The 14807-nt window shown below is 40.8% G+C and overlaps 1 protein-coding gene across 1 annotated transcript in view; it reads right to left on the bottom strand.

The window, feature by feature from the left end:
• Nucleotides 1-3337: 3337 nt before the first annotated feature.
• Nucleotides 3338-14807, bottom strand: part of ARHGAP20 (Rho GTPase activating protein 20) — a 59357-nt gene continuing 47887 nt past the window's right edge. The window contains 7 exon segments of the mRNA XM_062577391.1: nucleotides 3338-3515; nucleotides 3517-4523; nucleotides 6105-6219; nucleotides 7617-7806; nucleotides 8822-8931; nucleotides 10346-10507; nucleotides 13540-13718. Of these exon segments, the coding sequence (XP_062433375.1) occupies nucleotides 3387-3515; nucleotides 3517-4523; nucleotides 6105-6219; nucleotides 7617-7806; nucleotides 8822-8931; nucleotides 10346-10507; nucleotides 13540-13718 (1892 nt within the window). The 3' untranslated portion in view covers nucleotides 3338-3386.

The raw sequence follows: 14807 nt of genomic DNA, 5'->3' as shown, positions 1-14807 counted from the left end.
ACGCCCCAGGATCTCTAATCTATTTTGCTGGAACTGTATGAACTAGTTTAAGTGAAGTATTCTTGACATATATCTTCTCTTGTCCCGAATTGGGTTGCACTGGAGAAATAAAGCTTGCAGGGAAGAAGTAAAAGCATTTATGAGATCAACACACAGAACTGAAAAAGTCCTGTTTTCCCCCCACCCCCCGCCACTGCTAGCAACTTTCAAAGTAGGTTGAGAACAAATTGCTGTAAAGTTAAATTAAGTTGATCTCTGAAACCACCTGAAAGGAAAGCTGGTTAGTACTTGTGAACCAGAGGCAGGATGCTCAACTTTGAGAAGATCATGAACTCCTGTGGGACGGAAGGAGTAGCGAGAGTGGTAATTTGTCATTTTACTTCATTTTGTGTGTTCGACAGCAGTGAATGAGGAGTCATTGTCGCTGCTTCTTCCCTCAGTCAGTCATTTATTTTACAGGCTTTTTTTCTCTTTCCTGCTCCAGGAAAGAAGAAAATGTTTTGGAAACATCTCACCCACCACCTGCCACCTCAAGCTCGGACATCTAGTCCAAAGCAGCCACCCTTCATGGCAGTCATGGGAGGCAGGCAGCAGTGGAAGACGCGGTGTCTCATGTGCCCGGGCCAGGACCCAGTGCTTGGGGAGCCCCATGCAGGATAGCAGCTCTCAGTTGCTGACCTGAGGGACCATCTTTAGCCCAAAACCTTCTCAAAAGCCATCAGTAGGCTCATAAAAAAAGCCCTCATGAGCTACAAAACCTTCTTTTTAACATGCTCCAGACCAGAGATCCCTTCCCCAGGATCTGAGGATGCCCATAGGAAAGGGAGAGGTAGGGATCTCCAGTACATTAACCATTTGCTTCCTAGTAATAGCAAACCCAAAGCTGCTGCTGTATTGGAGTCTTCAGAGTTGCACGTGATACTCTGAAAATACTTGATATAATTTATTCAGGGGGTTAGCAGCATTTAATTCCTTTAGTACAGAGTTGCAGGCCGTGATGGTCCCCATTAGTGCTCTTCTTGGTGGCTGTCACAGAGCATGCCATGTGCAATAGGAGGGTGTACGTCTTACAAGCCAGAAGTGCATTTTAAATTGTACTGAATCTACATCCAGCTTGTTCACCATATGTTTAAATCTGAAAGCACTCTACCATTAGCCACAGCTTAAAAGCAGACACATAATTTGTTTCACATTGAAGCACTCTTGGATATACTTTTACTTCAGACTAGCAGAGATAAATAACTTGCTGGAAGATATCATTTGTAGGACAGAACATTTATATTGTAGAGACTAGAGATTTTTCTAAACCTTTATTATTGTTACAATGAATCAGCATTTGCTACTTGATGTAATCTTGGCAGCATAGCATAGCAATATGCTTTTTACCACTTTGAAAAGAAATGCAGAGTAGCTGTTTTATTTCAAAATAGCATCATTCTTTTGTTTTAAAGGAAGTGAATATGTAGGGCTATTAGGTAAAAGGACTCAAAATACATACAAAAGAATTTACCTTTGGAAGGTAACTCTTACAGATCAGATTTTGTGTATCAATATTTTCATTAAAGCTAGATGAATTTGAAAAATATAAGAACAAATTGCAGTGAAGTATTTGCGCTTGCAATTATACATGCCAGTTTAGTTCTAAGTGCACGATATTTTATTGCATTACATGGGTCTCTACAGATGCAGCTTTGCTCACAGACACAACCATTTCAGGATCAGACCCCAAAACAGTAAGGCTCTGATCCTGCGTTTTCAAGGAAGGATATCTCTAACTTTGTAAAACACTCCTTGAATCTGTTGGAGACTATTCATTCTCTCTGACACAAAGCTGAAAGTCTTCTACACTGATAATACTTGGAAACTGCTTAGAGTAGTAGACAGTGTTTACATCTTTCAGAAGTGCTTAGCAATTTAGGATCATAGGTACCACTGCCAGGGGGTAGTTAAATAGAACAGAGTGAAAACCCAGCATCAGCCAGTGTTAATTGGAGTGGTGGACAGCTTTTGAAAATGGAAAGATGAATCAATACAATTTCAGAAGCATGGTGTGCAAGCACACATGTTCACATGTTAATTTAACACTGGGATTCTTATTGCCTTCTCTATAACCTTGCTAATACTAAAGAATTAATCTTGCTCCCTTGAAGTCTAACTTCTATTACTTGAAAAGCTCTGTCTGTACCTCCATACTGTTAACTCCATCCCATTAGCTGAGAACACCCTCCTCCCTCTAAATGAAGAGCAAAGAGGTAGGAATTCTCATTAAATATGGCTAAAATTTTACAGAAGTCAACAACGTGATGACATACAATATGAATGATGCTACCCAAAGAGAAGGAAAAATGCAGCAGTCCTTTCTCATGCAAGTTTTGCAGTGGGATCGCTGGGACTTTTGCTTCTGCAATAGCTTGTAGAACTGACACCTAAAAAACATTACACGATATAAATTGAATTTATGACATAACAAATAATATTTAATATATAGCATTGAATGCATACACATCAATACCAGTGCTGTAACAACAAAACAGAACTCATAAAATTAGCAGCAGTTTTTGCAAGTACAAAAATACACATTTTTTTCAGAACATATATAATAGCAAAATTTTTCAAGATATATTATACAAACTCAAAGCATTTAGATAATGCATTACTTTTAATATATTATATGATGTTTTAGATGCTGCATAATAAAATTACATGTGTTCTGCTTGCAATAATATATAATGCCATTTACAGCAATGTTAAGAAACTATTCACAACTTAAATATGAACAGCCAACAAAGCACAACAAATGAAACACGCTGAGTTGGGAGGTGTTAGTTACAAGTTTCAGCATTTAACTTTACATATTTATGAGTTTTTTTTCTTTCTTTTGCAGTGTGAAAGAAATAACTACATCTATCAAACGTACTGTATAAACATACAGAAAACAATACACTTACTCCTTGGAGGACAATGAAAGTAATAACTATCAGTTTCAGACCAGTAGTATAATACCACAGTTACGGGATCTAGGCTGACTTTGCACACTACATCAAAACCGCAAAGGACTGGGACTCACATCCGCAAGGCTCAACACACAAGCAGTCAAGGGCAGAGTCCCAACAAGCACCCTACTGCCCTGACAGGATCAGTGAAGAGGGTACTTCTCTTAATTATTTCCTGGGACATTTTCAGATTCCAGGGAGGTTTCTGTTTTCTTGCTTTTTAACTACTTTTGTTATTCTTACAATATTCTTGCAAAACTTTACATAGGAAAATTACTTTAACAATTCCCTAAAAAAAGAAATCCCATGAATTTTGGGACTGCTCAATTAAAATTTTGGGACCGCTCAATTAAATTTAAACAACCTGGATATTAAACTTAAAATGAACACACGTTAACACCAAAGGCATTTTTTTATGGTGTTTATTTTAAGTGTAAGATTCCTTTGCAAAAAGCTTTGGTCAATCTCTTCAAACTTTGGATTGCTGCAATGCTCTTCTAGACCTCCTCTTTGATCTTGGGTCATGAAGTCTGTATCTTCCTGTGACTCTCAGAGGTAATGGCTGAATGTCAGACTTAATCAAATAGCCATCCACTGCTTCAGTAGGTTTCAGAGATGTTAGCCTGCTGTTGGTCTCCATGAAGCCCCCCTCAACCAAAGCATCAGTAGGTTGTAGAGGTGCTGGTGCCCCAGTGGGCTTAACCAAATAGTCATCAACTGCTTCAGTAGCAATGTCTTCGTGTTTCTTTAGCAACTGGAAAGTGCTGTCCAAAGGGGAGGAGGTTTCAGTTGGGGTAAACACAGATTGGTCTGAAAACTGAGAGAAAGCACTGTCCAGGGAGCTCATTGATGACACAGATGGAGATGTCCCAGGAGAAGACAGGCTAGAAGAGCTAAATCCTGAGCAAATATTTAATCCCTCTGGGGTTGGAGGCAGGAGGCAATGTGACAGGTCTTTCTTTTCAATGTTTTGGCTTGTGTTGTCAACTTTACCAACATTAATCCCTATAATCAAACTTTGATTGATAAGCTTTTGCCCTTCCATCTGTAAAGAACGAAGCTGGTGGAGATAGTCTTCATCTTCATGAGACAGAACAACATCACAGCTGGCTTTGCGCGCTGCCTTCTCATGACCTTCACTGAGGCGGGTGAAACCAGGGGCCAGAAGGCCAATTGCAGGCTCTGAGGAGCGCCTGTGTCTCCTTGGAGTTTTAAGAGCACCTGAGGTAGTTGCTGAAGAGAAGCCCAACCCACTGCAGCAGAGAGATTCGTTCTCTGAGTTTTCTTGCGACGAAAACTTATGGTGTACATCAACAGAAATTGTCAACTGTTTTGATTTGGTTTTGTTTTGGATTTCATCCACCTCCGTTTGCTCCGAATCACCATCGCTCAGAGTAAAGACAGACTCCCTGCTCCTGTTATCCTGATCTCGGTTCTTAATCCAGTCACTAGATGAGGAGTCGGCTTCATCATTCGGCTCGTTTTCCAGACTGTCGTAGGAAGAGTCATTCAGATGTAGGGAAGCAACATCTGCAAAGACAAAACAAATGTTATCATGTTAGTGACTGAAGCACCCTGCTGTGATAGACAGTCACATTTTGTTTGGGAAGAATCCTTTCTGCTCAGGGAACATTTGTGCTTTAAAGATCCTTCAAGCAGAAAAGTCTATAATTTCAGAAAGAAATTACCTTCTAATTTTGAAATAGAAAAACTGAAATGAGTTAAATTCCAGTTCAGTTAAGAAGCATAGGATGATGAGACAAGTAAGGGTGAGATTTTTGAGGTTTGTTTTTTAAGTAAGTCAGGACTTTCTGTAGCAGCACTAGTAATCCAACTGTAAATAACAATTTACACATAGAATATTGAATTAGTAACTTATTGAATGTTTCTTTTTGTTATTCAGTCTTGAAATATTCATTTAATCTTTTTTTCCCTTCTTTTATGCAAATGAATAAAAGAGGGGGATATACTTTTATGGTGTTCCAGAAATTACAATAGTTTTAACAGCAACACTGTGAAGACAGGTCTCATCTCCCAGTTCGTAAACACGAGTTTAAATAGTTACCTCATTTCAGCTGAGCAGTCCATACCTGTGCCCTGTTCTGTATATGCGACAATTTGGATTACAATAAATCTCTTTTGCTCTGGGGTAAACTAACTTAAATTATCGCACATTTGCAGCAGACTGAATTAACGCACGGGCAGTTACCATGGTTCAGGGTGTGCTTGAAAACTTGATCAGCTACTGTAAGCTACTGTGGGGCTGAACTCAGCCCCAGGACAGCAAATCAGCAGATCCCATGTGCTTTCACTGGTGTAGGGGGAAGCCCAAATTTCACCAGATTTCACTGCAGACAGTGCATGAGACATTTAGGATGGTCACACTGAGTCAATCTGGCATTGCCAAGTGCCATTACCACTGTTAGTGTAGGCCAGCCATAACAACACTTATTTTACATAAACGCTGTTCTAGAAATATTTTAAGAGAAGATCTCAACCTCCAATAAAAACAGATACTGACACATGACTGGAATCAAAAAGGGGATTAGTGATATTCTGAAACACTTTTCATCTTTTCAACCAATCAGTGAGACACTTTCAGCTTCCAAATTCCAGGATTTTTCTATGCTAGGCAAGAAATCTGCAAATTTCATAAAAAGTCTCTTTTGGCAACAAAGAATAGATGCTTTCAACACTATTATGACGTTATGACATCTTTATTAAATTCATTGCAGATCTCTGACTTTCTGATAGTCTGAGAAAACATAACTGGGGTGCAAAAGTTCTATATTTGAGAGGAAAATTTCTCTGGATTCTTTTTTCTTTCTTTTTCTTTTCTTTTTTTTTTCACCCCTTTTAACAAAGTTACTCAGATGGCTGGAAAAGGAGTAAAGGATTCTTTGGGAGACCATTGTGTGAGATGGTTCCAGCCATGACAAGCTGAATTACTGACTGCCACTAATATTTTGCTGAAGGGGAAGAAAATAGCAAGAAGCACTAATTTGGATACACCACATGAAGGGGAAACAGCATCCTTCCATAGAATACACCTGATCTTTTGTGTAGCTGGGTTTAGATGTTTAATTGGATTGAAACATTAATCTGTATTACCTGAGCCATTCTCTCTGCTCTTGCATGTCATAAGCATTTCTCCAAAGAGGGAGGTAATTTCCTCTCCAAAAATCCTGCAGCAATTCTCAGTGAGGAACTGCACCAGTCTAGAAATCTGCAACAAAACAATGGCAGAGAAATGTCCTGTCAGATCTTCTGACACATTATCAAATCCAGGGGAAACTTGCTGTACAACAGGAACAGGAACAAACTGCCACCCATGATGCTCCTTCCCCAGCAGTCCCAATGGAAAGGCTGCCTCATGGCATACCCTTCCCTGCCGCAGCACGGTGGCCCAGCCTGGGGCTCTTTTGTGCTCCTGCAAGCATGGTCAGCCAGGGTGCACAGGAGTGTCCTCTGCACAGTCATTGTGGGGAGCCAGAAGAGCGAGATGGCTTCTCCTGTGGCACCTAAGGTACCTGCATATGTGTGCTGCTCTTTCTGCAATGATTATTGCTCCTATGATAACTCGCAGAGTGGCAGCACATCCTCCACTGGAGCCAGAGGTGCATCTGTTAGTGCCCTGATGGCATTTTACACACTGACCACAGTGAAAACTCCTTGCTCTGCTCTTACTGCCAAGTGAGAACTTGGCTCACTGGTTGCACCACGCTGTCCTTTCTGACCATGCCATCCTGCAGCAGCCTGGCTTCCCACTGCCACGAGCCTCCATGCTGGCAAGAGAAGGGGGTGGGCAGCCAGCTGGCTGGTTTTTGTGGTCGGTCACTTTGGGAAAGAAGGCCATGAGGAAGTGAGATGGGCTGTCTTTGCCTCCCAGCAGCAAAGAACTCCTCTCCAGACATCCCAAGCCGTAGAAGAGTGGCCAGCCTACTGAAATGCCTGGCACTAGCCATGCAAAGATGCTAGGGCTACCATGCATGAATTCATTTCCCCCCTCTAAAGGCAGTGCCACACAGTTTTGCTATAAATAGGATTTTACCTTGCCCTTTGCCTTCTCACTGCTGGGAATTAAGACGGAATAGCTGTATTTTTCTAATTAGCATTTGACCATCTTTCTTGTTACATCCTGTCTCTAGAGTTATCTTTACCAAATGTTTTCAAATCATACCAAATTCCATCTTCTTCAGCAGAAAAGGAGCTGATAGATGGTATTCACCCCTCCTTAACTCCTTCCCTGCTGCCTTTTGCAGTCCTCTTTCTATCTCTTCTATGCCCTAGAGATCCTTTACTAGGGTACAAGTACTGATGGCCTCCTTGTATACATCTTTTCCTTTTTTGCTCTGTTCTGTTCCAAGGCCACCATAATTGGAGATCTCTTTCATGACAGAAGTGTTTCTCTAGTATATTGGGCATTTCTTTATGATCTCTCTTCCCTTCTTCAAGGAAGATTGTGATAATGGATCAGTGAGGATTTCTGGGGCCCTGTTAATCGGAGAAGTACTGATCTGCAGAGATACTGACTGTCCTTACATTTGCAGCCAAATTTGGTGGAGCAGAAGGAAGTTTTTCCTTTTCCTTTTCCTTTTTAAACTATATCACAGTTTCTCCTACCTTTTTTGTGAATTCACTTTCTGTATCAGGACTGGAGGAAACAGGAGGCCAGAGCAGGCTAGGTGCAATGCAGATAGCAAGATTAAATGCATTCATCTGGTTCTCTTCAGATCGCATTTCTATACTATGCAGTACTCCAAAGATGTATCGTAACAGAACAACATTAGCTCTGGGGAGCTGCTCTATTAACCTGAAAACATATGCAAACATAAGTTCTCAAATTAGTGACTGCACTAAACAAAAAACTTCAATATAGCATACACACAAGTCAGAAACAATGAAAATACAGAAATAGGCTAATATGGTCTACTAATTAAAGCAGGGAGCATGTCAGAGAGGTGTTCTTACTCAGCTGCTCTCCCTCACCATGACACATCTCTGAACAGTTTCCTGGGATGACACAAATACATTGGGAAATCATTCAAATCACACTTTGTCAAACTAATGAACCAAGTACAATGTATAAGACTGAACTGTATTTCTCCTCAGTTACCTGATAATCCAGTATTCACTTTTCCAAACAGTTCAGTTTTCACTACGTACCATCTAGTTGGCGTAAGTATGTATGTATGTAAGTATGCAGGATGTCAGCTAGTTCATCCTCCTGTTTGTGTACAAAACTGTGTTTCTCATGATATAAATTTTGCCCACTCTCTCTTTTATGTCACCTGCAAGGGTGGAGGCTTCCCTTGTCACTATGTTCCAGTGTTTCATTTATGATTCCATCATGGCTTCAAAATGGCCACTAGAATTTGAGATGAATGAGGGGGAAAATGTGAGAAAGAGATTGCAGCTACCCTTTCTCCCAGGACCCCCAAGTTTCTCCTGATTTTACTTTATTTCTGATATCAGGCAGAAATCCAGATCTTGGACAGCATGATTATAAATATTATAAATATTTTCTCATGAACAGAAATGATCGGTTCTGTTTAGTGGCACCCACAAAAGGCATAAATCAAGACGAAAGAGAATCAGAAATAAATTTGAGTGCACTTGCATATACAAGGATGGTTTACACATCTATTTAAATGCTGTATTTTTTTAATTATAGATTATAAATTGAATGTTTGGGATTCTGCATTCTGGGATATATATATGTGTGTGTGTGTATCTATCTATTTATCTATATACATATATGTGTGTGTATATATATATGTGTGTGTACATATATATGAGGAGAGTATGGAGAACATGAGGAACTCTACCTTTGGATGTTTTTTATTTTCTCTTCATTATTGCCTTGATCCATCACAGAGACCCACTTATCACAGAGCTGGGATGACAAAATGCTGCCTGGGATGTTGCGAAGAAAATCCTTATCCAGAGAAAAGAAGAACGAAATATGTAAACAGCTGTTCTAGAGCGTGGGAGGGAATAGGAAAAAGCTATGCAGATACAAGAGGACGTATTGATGGGACAGCACTGGCTGACAAGCATCCACAAAGCAACTAAAGCAAGCAGCAAATCATTTGAGATAAGGAAGTATTTTGGATTATGTTTAAAGTGAATATTTTCCTGCCTTGTCCTCACCCTTTCCTGTCAAAATAGAGGTATTCGGATACTTTATCTGGTATCACAGAACGAAAAAATATGCAGTGGAGCCAGTTATTTTGATGCTGTATAATGTCTGACTTTACTCATCATCGACTTCATCTGTAGTCCCTGTTTCTTCTCTTCAGCCGGTAAACTTCAACAGCACCAGACCACAAGCCCTCCAAGAGAAGGCCTTCTTTCACTGACCACAAATCCTTTCAGTAATGGAGTATTTACACAAGTCAGGGACAGCCTCCCTGCTTCTGTCACCTAACGCTTCAACCATTAACGGGCAGAGTGTTGCAAATTAGAAGAAGCTCAAAACCCAGGTACACACAGAGGTTAGGGTAAGGGAAGCCATGGCATGCATGAATAACACATTTGCTACATTGGTAGCTGCCTCCATGCTCTTCAGCGTGGTAAATGCTAAGCAATTACCGCTCAATGCATCTCTTATCGTGCGATGGGTACTGCACAGTTCACATGGTGAAGCTGGCCTGCCCTAAACCCACCAGCACGAATGTGCATGTGTAAGTCTCACCAATAAAAACCTCTCACACAGCAGCAAGAGGAATGACTTTCTGTAACAAAAAAACTCCATCCAAGCAGGGCTTGCTTAAAAAAGGACAATAAAATTTCTTTTAAGCAAAATTTACACATAATCAAGATGCACTGTAATAATGTCTGCAGAGGAATATACTGATCCTCCTCCTGTGCTGATGCCTTAGTGAAGGCTTGTGATATTTTTTGCACGAGCAACATTGTCGTTAATATATGAATCTGTAAGAAAAGATAATCCATGGGAAAGTTAATCCAAATATTTTGGACAACTTCATACAACCACAACGGTCTGTAGTGTAAGGTATTACTGATGAATAAGGGAACAGGCCTGAAAACTTCCTTTCCAGTATTTTATTAACTTTAAGTAGAGATACAGAGACCTAAGGAAAGCAGACAGCAGAACAAAATCCCTAATTCCTATTGAAGAGAGTAAGAAAGATGGCTAGTCCTCATCCCCATCCTAACTCAGCTGTAATCTCTTTCAGAGATCCTCATAATTTTAATATGTCAGCCCCTTCTTCATTCATCCTATCAAGTGCTCTCTGACTCAGTCCCTGGGTAAATGCCCCACTTGTTTGTGCCTGAAATCTGTGCTGCTCTCACCCAAAAGGGGAAAAGGAAGGTTCTTCACATACCTTAAACAAAGATGCTGTCACAAATATGGATTCACAGGCTAAGTCCACTTCAGCTCCTGAATCAAGCTTCTCCTTGAGCTCTTTGCAGGTTTTTGCACTTCCTGAGCGTCTGAAAATACCCTCAGTAGAAGGGCCCTCTTGGTAAAGGAGGGAAAGCATGTCCTGAACAAAATTGAAAAGGCAAAGAGGCTTTCTCAGAAACAGATTTAATTGTGTAGAACCATTAAAATGTGCTTGCACCATTTCTGACTTTGGTGAGAAAAAACCTTTGACTTCAAAAGTTCACAAATCAAACACACGTCAAGGCTCACTCTCCAGGCCACGCCAAATCTAATGGTAAAGCTACAGTCTGGGGCATCGATCTTAGAAAACACCCCCTTCAGAAATACTGTGTTATCACTGCTCAGCACTAAACTAGTGCATGATCTTTTCCAGATACTGTTCAAGTATTAGTCAAGTTATTTAAATATATAAACATGGTGGTACAGGAAGAGGCTAGCAGTCTACCTAGTGCAGTGCCCTGCATCTGATGGGCTCCAGGCAGCTGCTGCTTCACAGGATGATATAAAATCCTCACTGCTCATCAGTGTGCTTAATATTATCACAGACCTCAGACCAAGGCTTCTGTTTCAGCTGATCAGTCTGCAGTCTGGAAATCCTGAGATTTTATCCAAGTGCTCCTTTTCCTAATATCTACCTGCACTTCTACATCAGATCAGACCTTACCATCTTTGCTTCTTGTGAGATACTGCACTCCACAAGCAATTCAAAGATGCTAGTGGGACCATCTCTAGGGCAAGGTGCTACTGTTTGGGAGGTCACCCAGAAGAAAAAAAACCTCAGCTTTCAGCTCCTCTGAAGTCAGTGAGGCTGCATAGGAGTAAACAGGCAGACAGCTCTCAACATGGGATATTTAAGAGAGAAGGGTAAACAAGTAGATTTCTCCCTATCTCTATCTCCCTGTCTTTAAAATAACAGGAGGGCCTGATTTCTTCTGATAAATAAGAGAGGAGAATCAGCAGAAAAGGAAATGCTGAAATCAGAGACCTCTCCTGAAGTAATATGTACATGATATTTTTCCAGCTGCTTAACTCTCTGCAGTTTCCTTCGGGTAGGTTCTTATCCGTGCTGATCACCTCAGAGGCTCTCCACAGGAGCAGTCACTCCAAGCAATGTTGTATTTGTCATGTTTGTCTCTTCCTAGGGGGAGTGTGCAGACAGAGTATCTATAATTATGTGCACACACGCTGTGGTCTCTGGACCAAATTATTTAAAGAGATGGCAAGAAAAGAGATGCTGGGGGAGAGTTTGTCATCATTAAACCAAGTTATTCTAACAGTAATGGCTAAGCAGTGGTTTTTGGATATTTTCAGAGTCTGGGCTGTAAGACAGGTCTTCCTGACATACAGCAATGCAAATATGTCTAATGGAAACTATTGTTTTAAATTTATTTCTTGAATGTTTCTTTCTTGCTTTTGCAGAAGTTGAAAGCCAGCCCCCATGTATGTGCAGATACTTTAGAAGAGCACCATTCATGACAACAGCATTTGTGTCAGCATTTCCACTTTCTTTGCAGAGATTTAGAAACTGCTGCCAAAGTGGGCTCAGTCCCACAGCACAAGATCTCAGCACATGATTAAACACTCTTAAAATATATTTTGAACAAAAAGTGGAAAGTTCCTCTTAAAGTAGTAAATCCAAAGAAATTATATCAATGAAGTTAATGGTGTAAGATATGTCAGTGCGGTAATGGCTAAAAGGGAGCCCTTTAATTGTGAAAGCAAGTTTGAAGTTTTTCAGCAGAAATATCAAACATGCCTGGAGCATTCAACCCTGATATTTTCCTTCACTTAAAGGTAAATCCCACACAGTACCTCAAATGCAGTATTCCATTCTCCAGAGATGCTGCACGAAATTAGAAGTAAATTATATTTTGTGGCATAAACACAGTGTTTAAGACTAAAACCACAAAGTCTACCAAGTTGTAATTCTGTACTTAATATCTTTACCTTTTTTCAAAAAAAGGTTTTGTGATATTTAAGTTCTGAAAATATTTTCAAAGTGCAGCATTGGTTCATCTCTCAAATGGGGGGGGGGAGAAAGAGAGAGAGAGAGAGAGAGAGAGAGAGATGGTTTGTATGGAATCCACTTCTGCAGGGCTTATTTAAATAACCTATATAATAAAAATACACATTTCCTCTCTCAAGAAAACAGAAGCATAGCCACGTTATTAAAAGACTTAAAAGTCTGATATGATCAATATTCAGGGAATTATGAAGCAGCATATCAAGCTCAAGGTTAGGAGACAAACCATTTTTTACTGCAAATTGATGTAACCACTCTGATTTCAGTGGCGCTTTGGCAAGTTATTGCAGCTGAAAGTCTGGCTCTCAGGACAAGGGGCCCAGTTCTGCTGGGCTCACACCAGGCACTATTCCCTTCCACTGAGTAAATATTTCAGTTGCTGCATCAATAGTAAGACAGTCCTCACGACAGCCTGACTAAAAATGCCACACATCTACCTTACTTATCCCTAGGAATGGACTCTAGGGCAACCCTTCTCATGCCCCCAGGTTGGGGGGAAAAGCAGTTTTGAAAGACCCCCAGCATGAGAGCTCCCTTGAGACAGGGCAAAATAATGTTGAGGCACTCCTGCAGCCTCCAGCCAACCCAACTGCTTCTGCAATGGTGATGTCAGATCAAAAATGAGGACCCAGAGTTTTTCCTTGACCTGGATGCCTTCAAGGGGGGCTCCGACAATGTCTGCTTAAGGACAGGTGGCATGTGTATGCAAGTGTGGGCTGTCTATATGGGACAGTAGATGCCATGTTCTTAGAGTGTGGGATTTTACAGTGATCTTGGGAGTGGCTTAAAAAATATGTGTGAACATGAAGTTTATTTATATTGCATAAGTGAGGATTAGAGAACCAGTCTTACAGCATAGGCTATAAAGAAGAAACTCCCCCGAGAAGCAGACTGATCCAATACAACCTGCAAGCTATGTCATATTAACCAGGCCTGACCATAGCACATGTTAAAAATCAAAGTTCTTGCTGAGAACCACAGATGAGGTTTCCTTCTGGTTTCTCTGCTCGAGTAATTCCAGCATCCCATTTACACAGTATCCCATGTTCTCATTTACCACACAAAGAAATTCCACCACTGTAAGAGCCTGCCCAGAGTCTGGGACTCACCAAGAGAGGTTTGGGCAGGTTGTCATCTTCACAGATGGCTGTTAGCAAGAGGCCAAAGAGCTTCCCAGGAGCAGCAGATGTTGAGGAGAGGGGTGCATTGTCCAAGTGAGTGCCTGGGCCACGCCAAAAAGCCCAATTTATGATAGACCTTTTCCTTTTAAACGACTTTTGGCTTAAGTCTGGGAAAAGAGAGAGGTGTTTATTAGAAGAAATGTATTTCAAATCTAATTCCACTGTTTGTTTTGTAGTGGTTGCTACGGTTTCAAACGAAAAATGTCATGAACTCAACCAACTCCTTGGCATTCAGTTCCGTCAAATCCACCATGTGCATACCTGTGCGTGTGTGTGCAGAGAATGTGCTCCCTTACTCATGTTCTTAAGAGGATCACAAGGATCTGCACTGCCCTAGTAGACCACAGCACGAGCATTTACCTCTAAGTACAGGATGGAGAACCTCAGCCTGCTGACTTTGCATATAGCTGGACTGTACTAAATGACTCATTTCCCATCCACAGGCACAAAACCACAGATCTTTGAAAAAGTTAATAAATAAACCCTGTTGCCATCACCTTGGCTTGCTGTCTGGAGGCATCTAGCTCCCCTGGCAATGTGGGAGAGCACCAGCTCTTTCCACAAGTAGCACCAGAGAACCCACTAATGGGTGAGACATTTCAGACCAGTTCAAGTTACTGTCTTTGCTCTCTTCTTCGCAGAGCAAGTCTATGATTAGTGCACTCGCTCCAAGAATTTGCTGACCATGGCTCAGAGAAGGTGTCTGCCCTTTACTCAGTGCCTTCCAGGTGGCATTTCAGCATGCTGCCAACATACTGATGGGCTGGGGTTGTCTTCCTTCAGTTTAACGGATTTCATGAGATATCATAATAGCGAAAGTGCTGTAGAGCACCACTAATTGAAAGTCTTATTTGCAATGCATAGAGAAAGAAATATTGGTATTAGGATGCAGAAAGGGGTTTCTTTCAATTACATCTCTCAACATCAGCCAGTGTAAATGCTTATTTAACAGCATGGGGTACTGGAATTGGTGATACTGCTTGTGAAGAAAATACTAAATGGGAAAAAATTATTTGGATAAATTTTTCCTTTTCTAGATATCTTCAAGTAGCTTTGATTCAGTTGCTCAGCTACCCTGTGCACCTTTCCATTAGCTTGTTCTTTCACCTCATCAAACATTCTACTTTATATCGTCTTGAAGGGCAGAGGGAATGACAGAAACAAGGATTGAAGTATAAGATTAGATTTTTATCATC

The sequence above is a fragment of the Rhea pennata genome, chromosome 1, assembly GCF_028389875.1.
Source record: "Rhea pennata isolate bPtePen1 chromosome 1, bPtePen1.pri, whole genome shotgun sequence".
NCBI classification, from domain to species: domain Eukaryota; kingdom Metazoa; phylum Chordata; class Aves; order Rheiformes; family Rheidae; genus Rhea; species Rhea pennata.
Note: the sequence above shows the minus strand (reverse complement) of the source record. Positions and strands in the feature narration are given on the sequence as shown.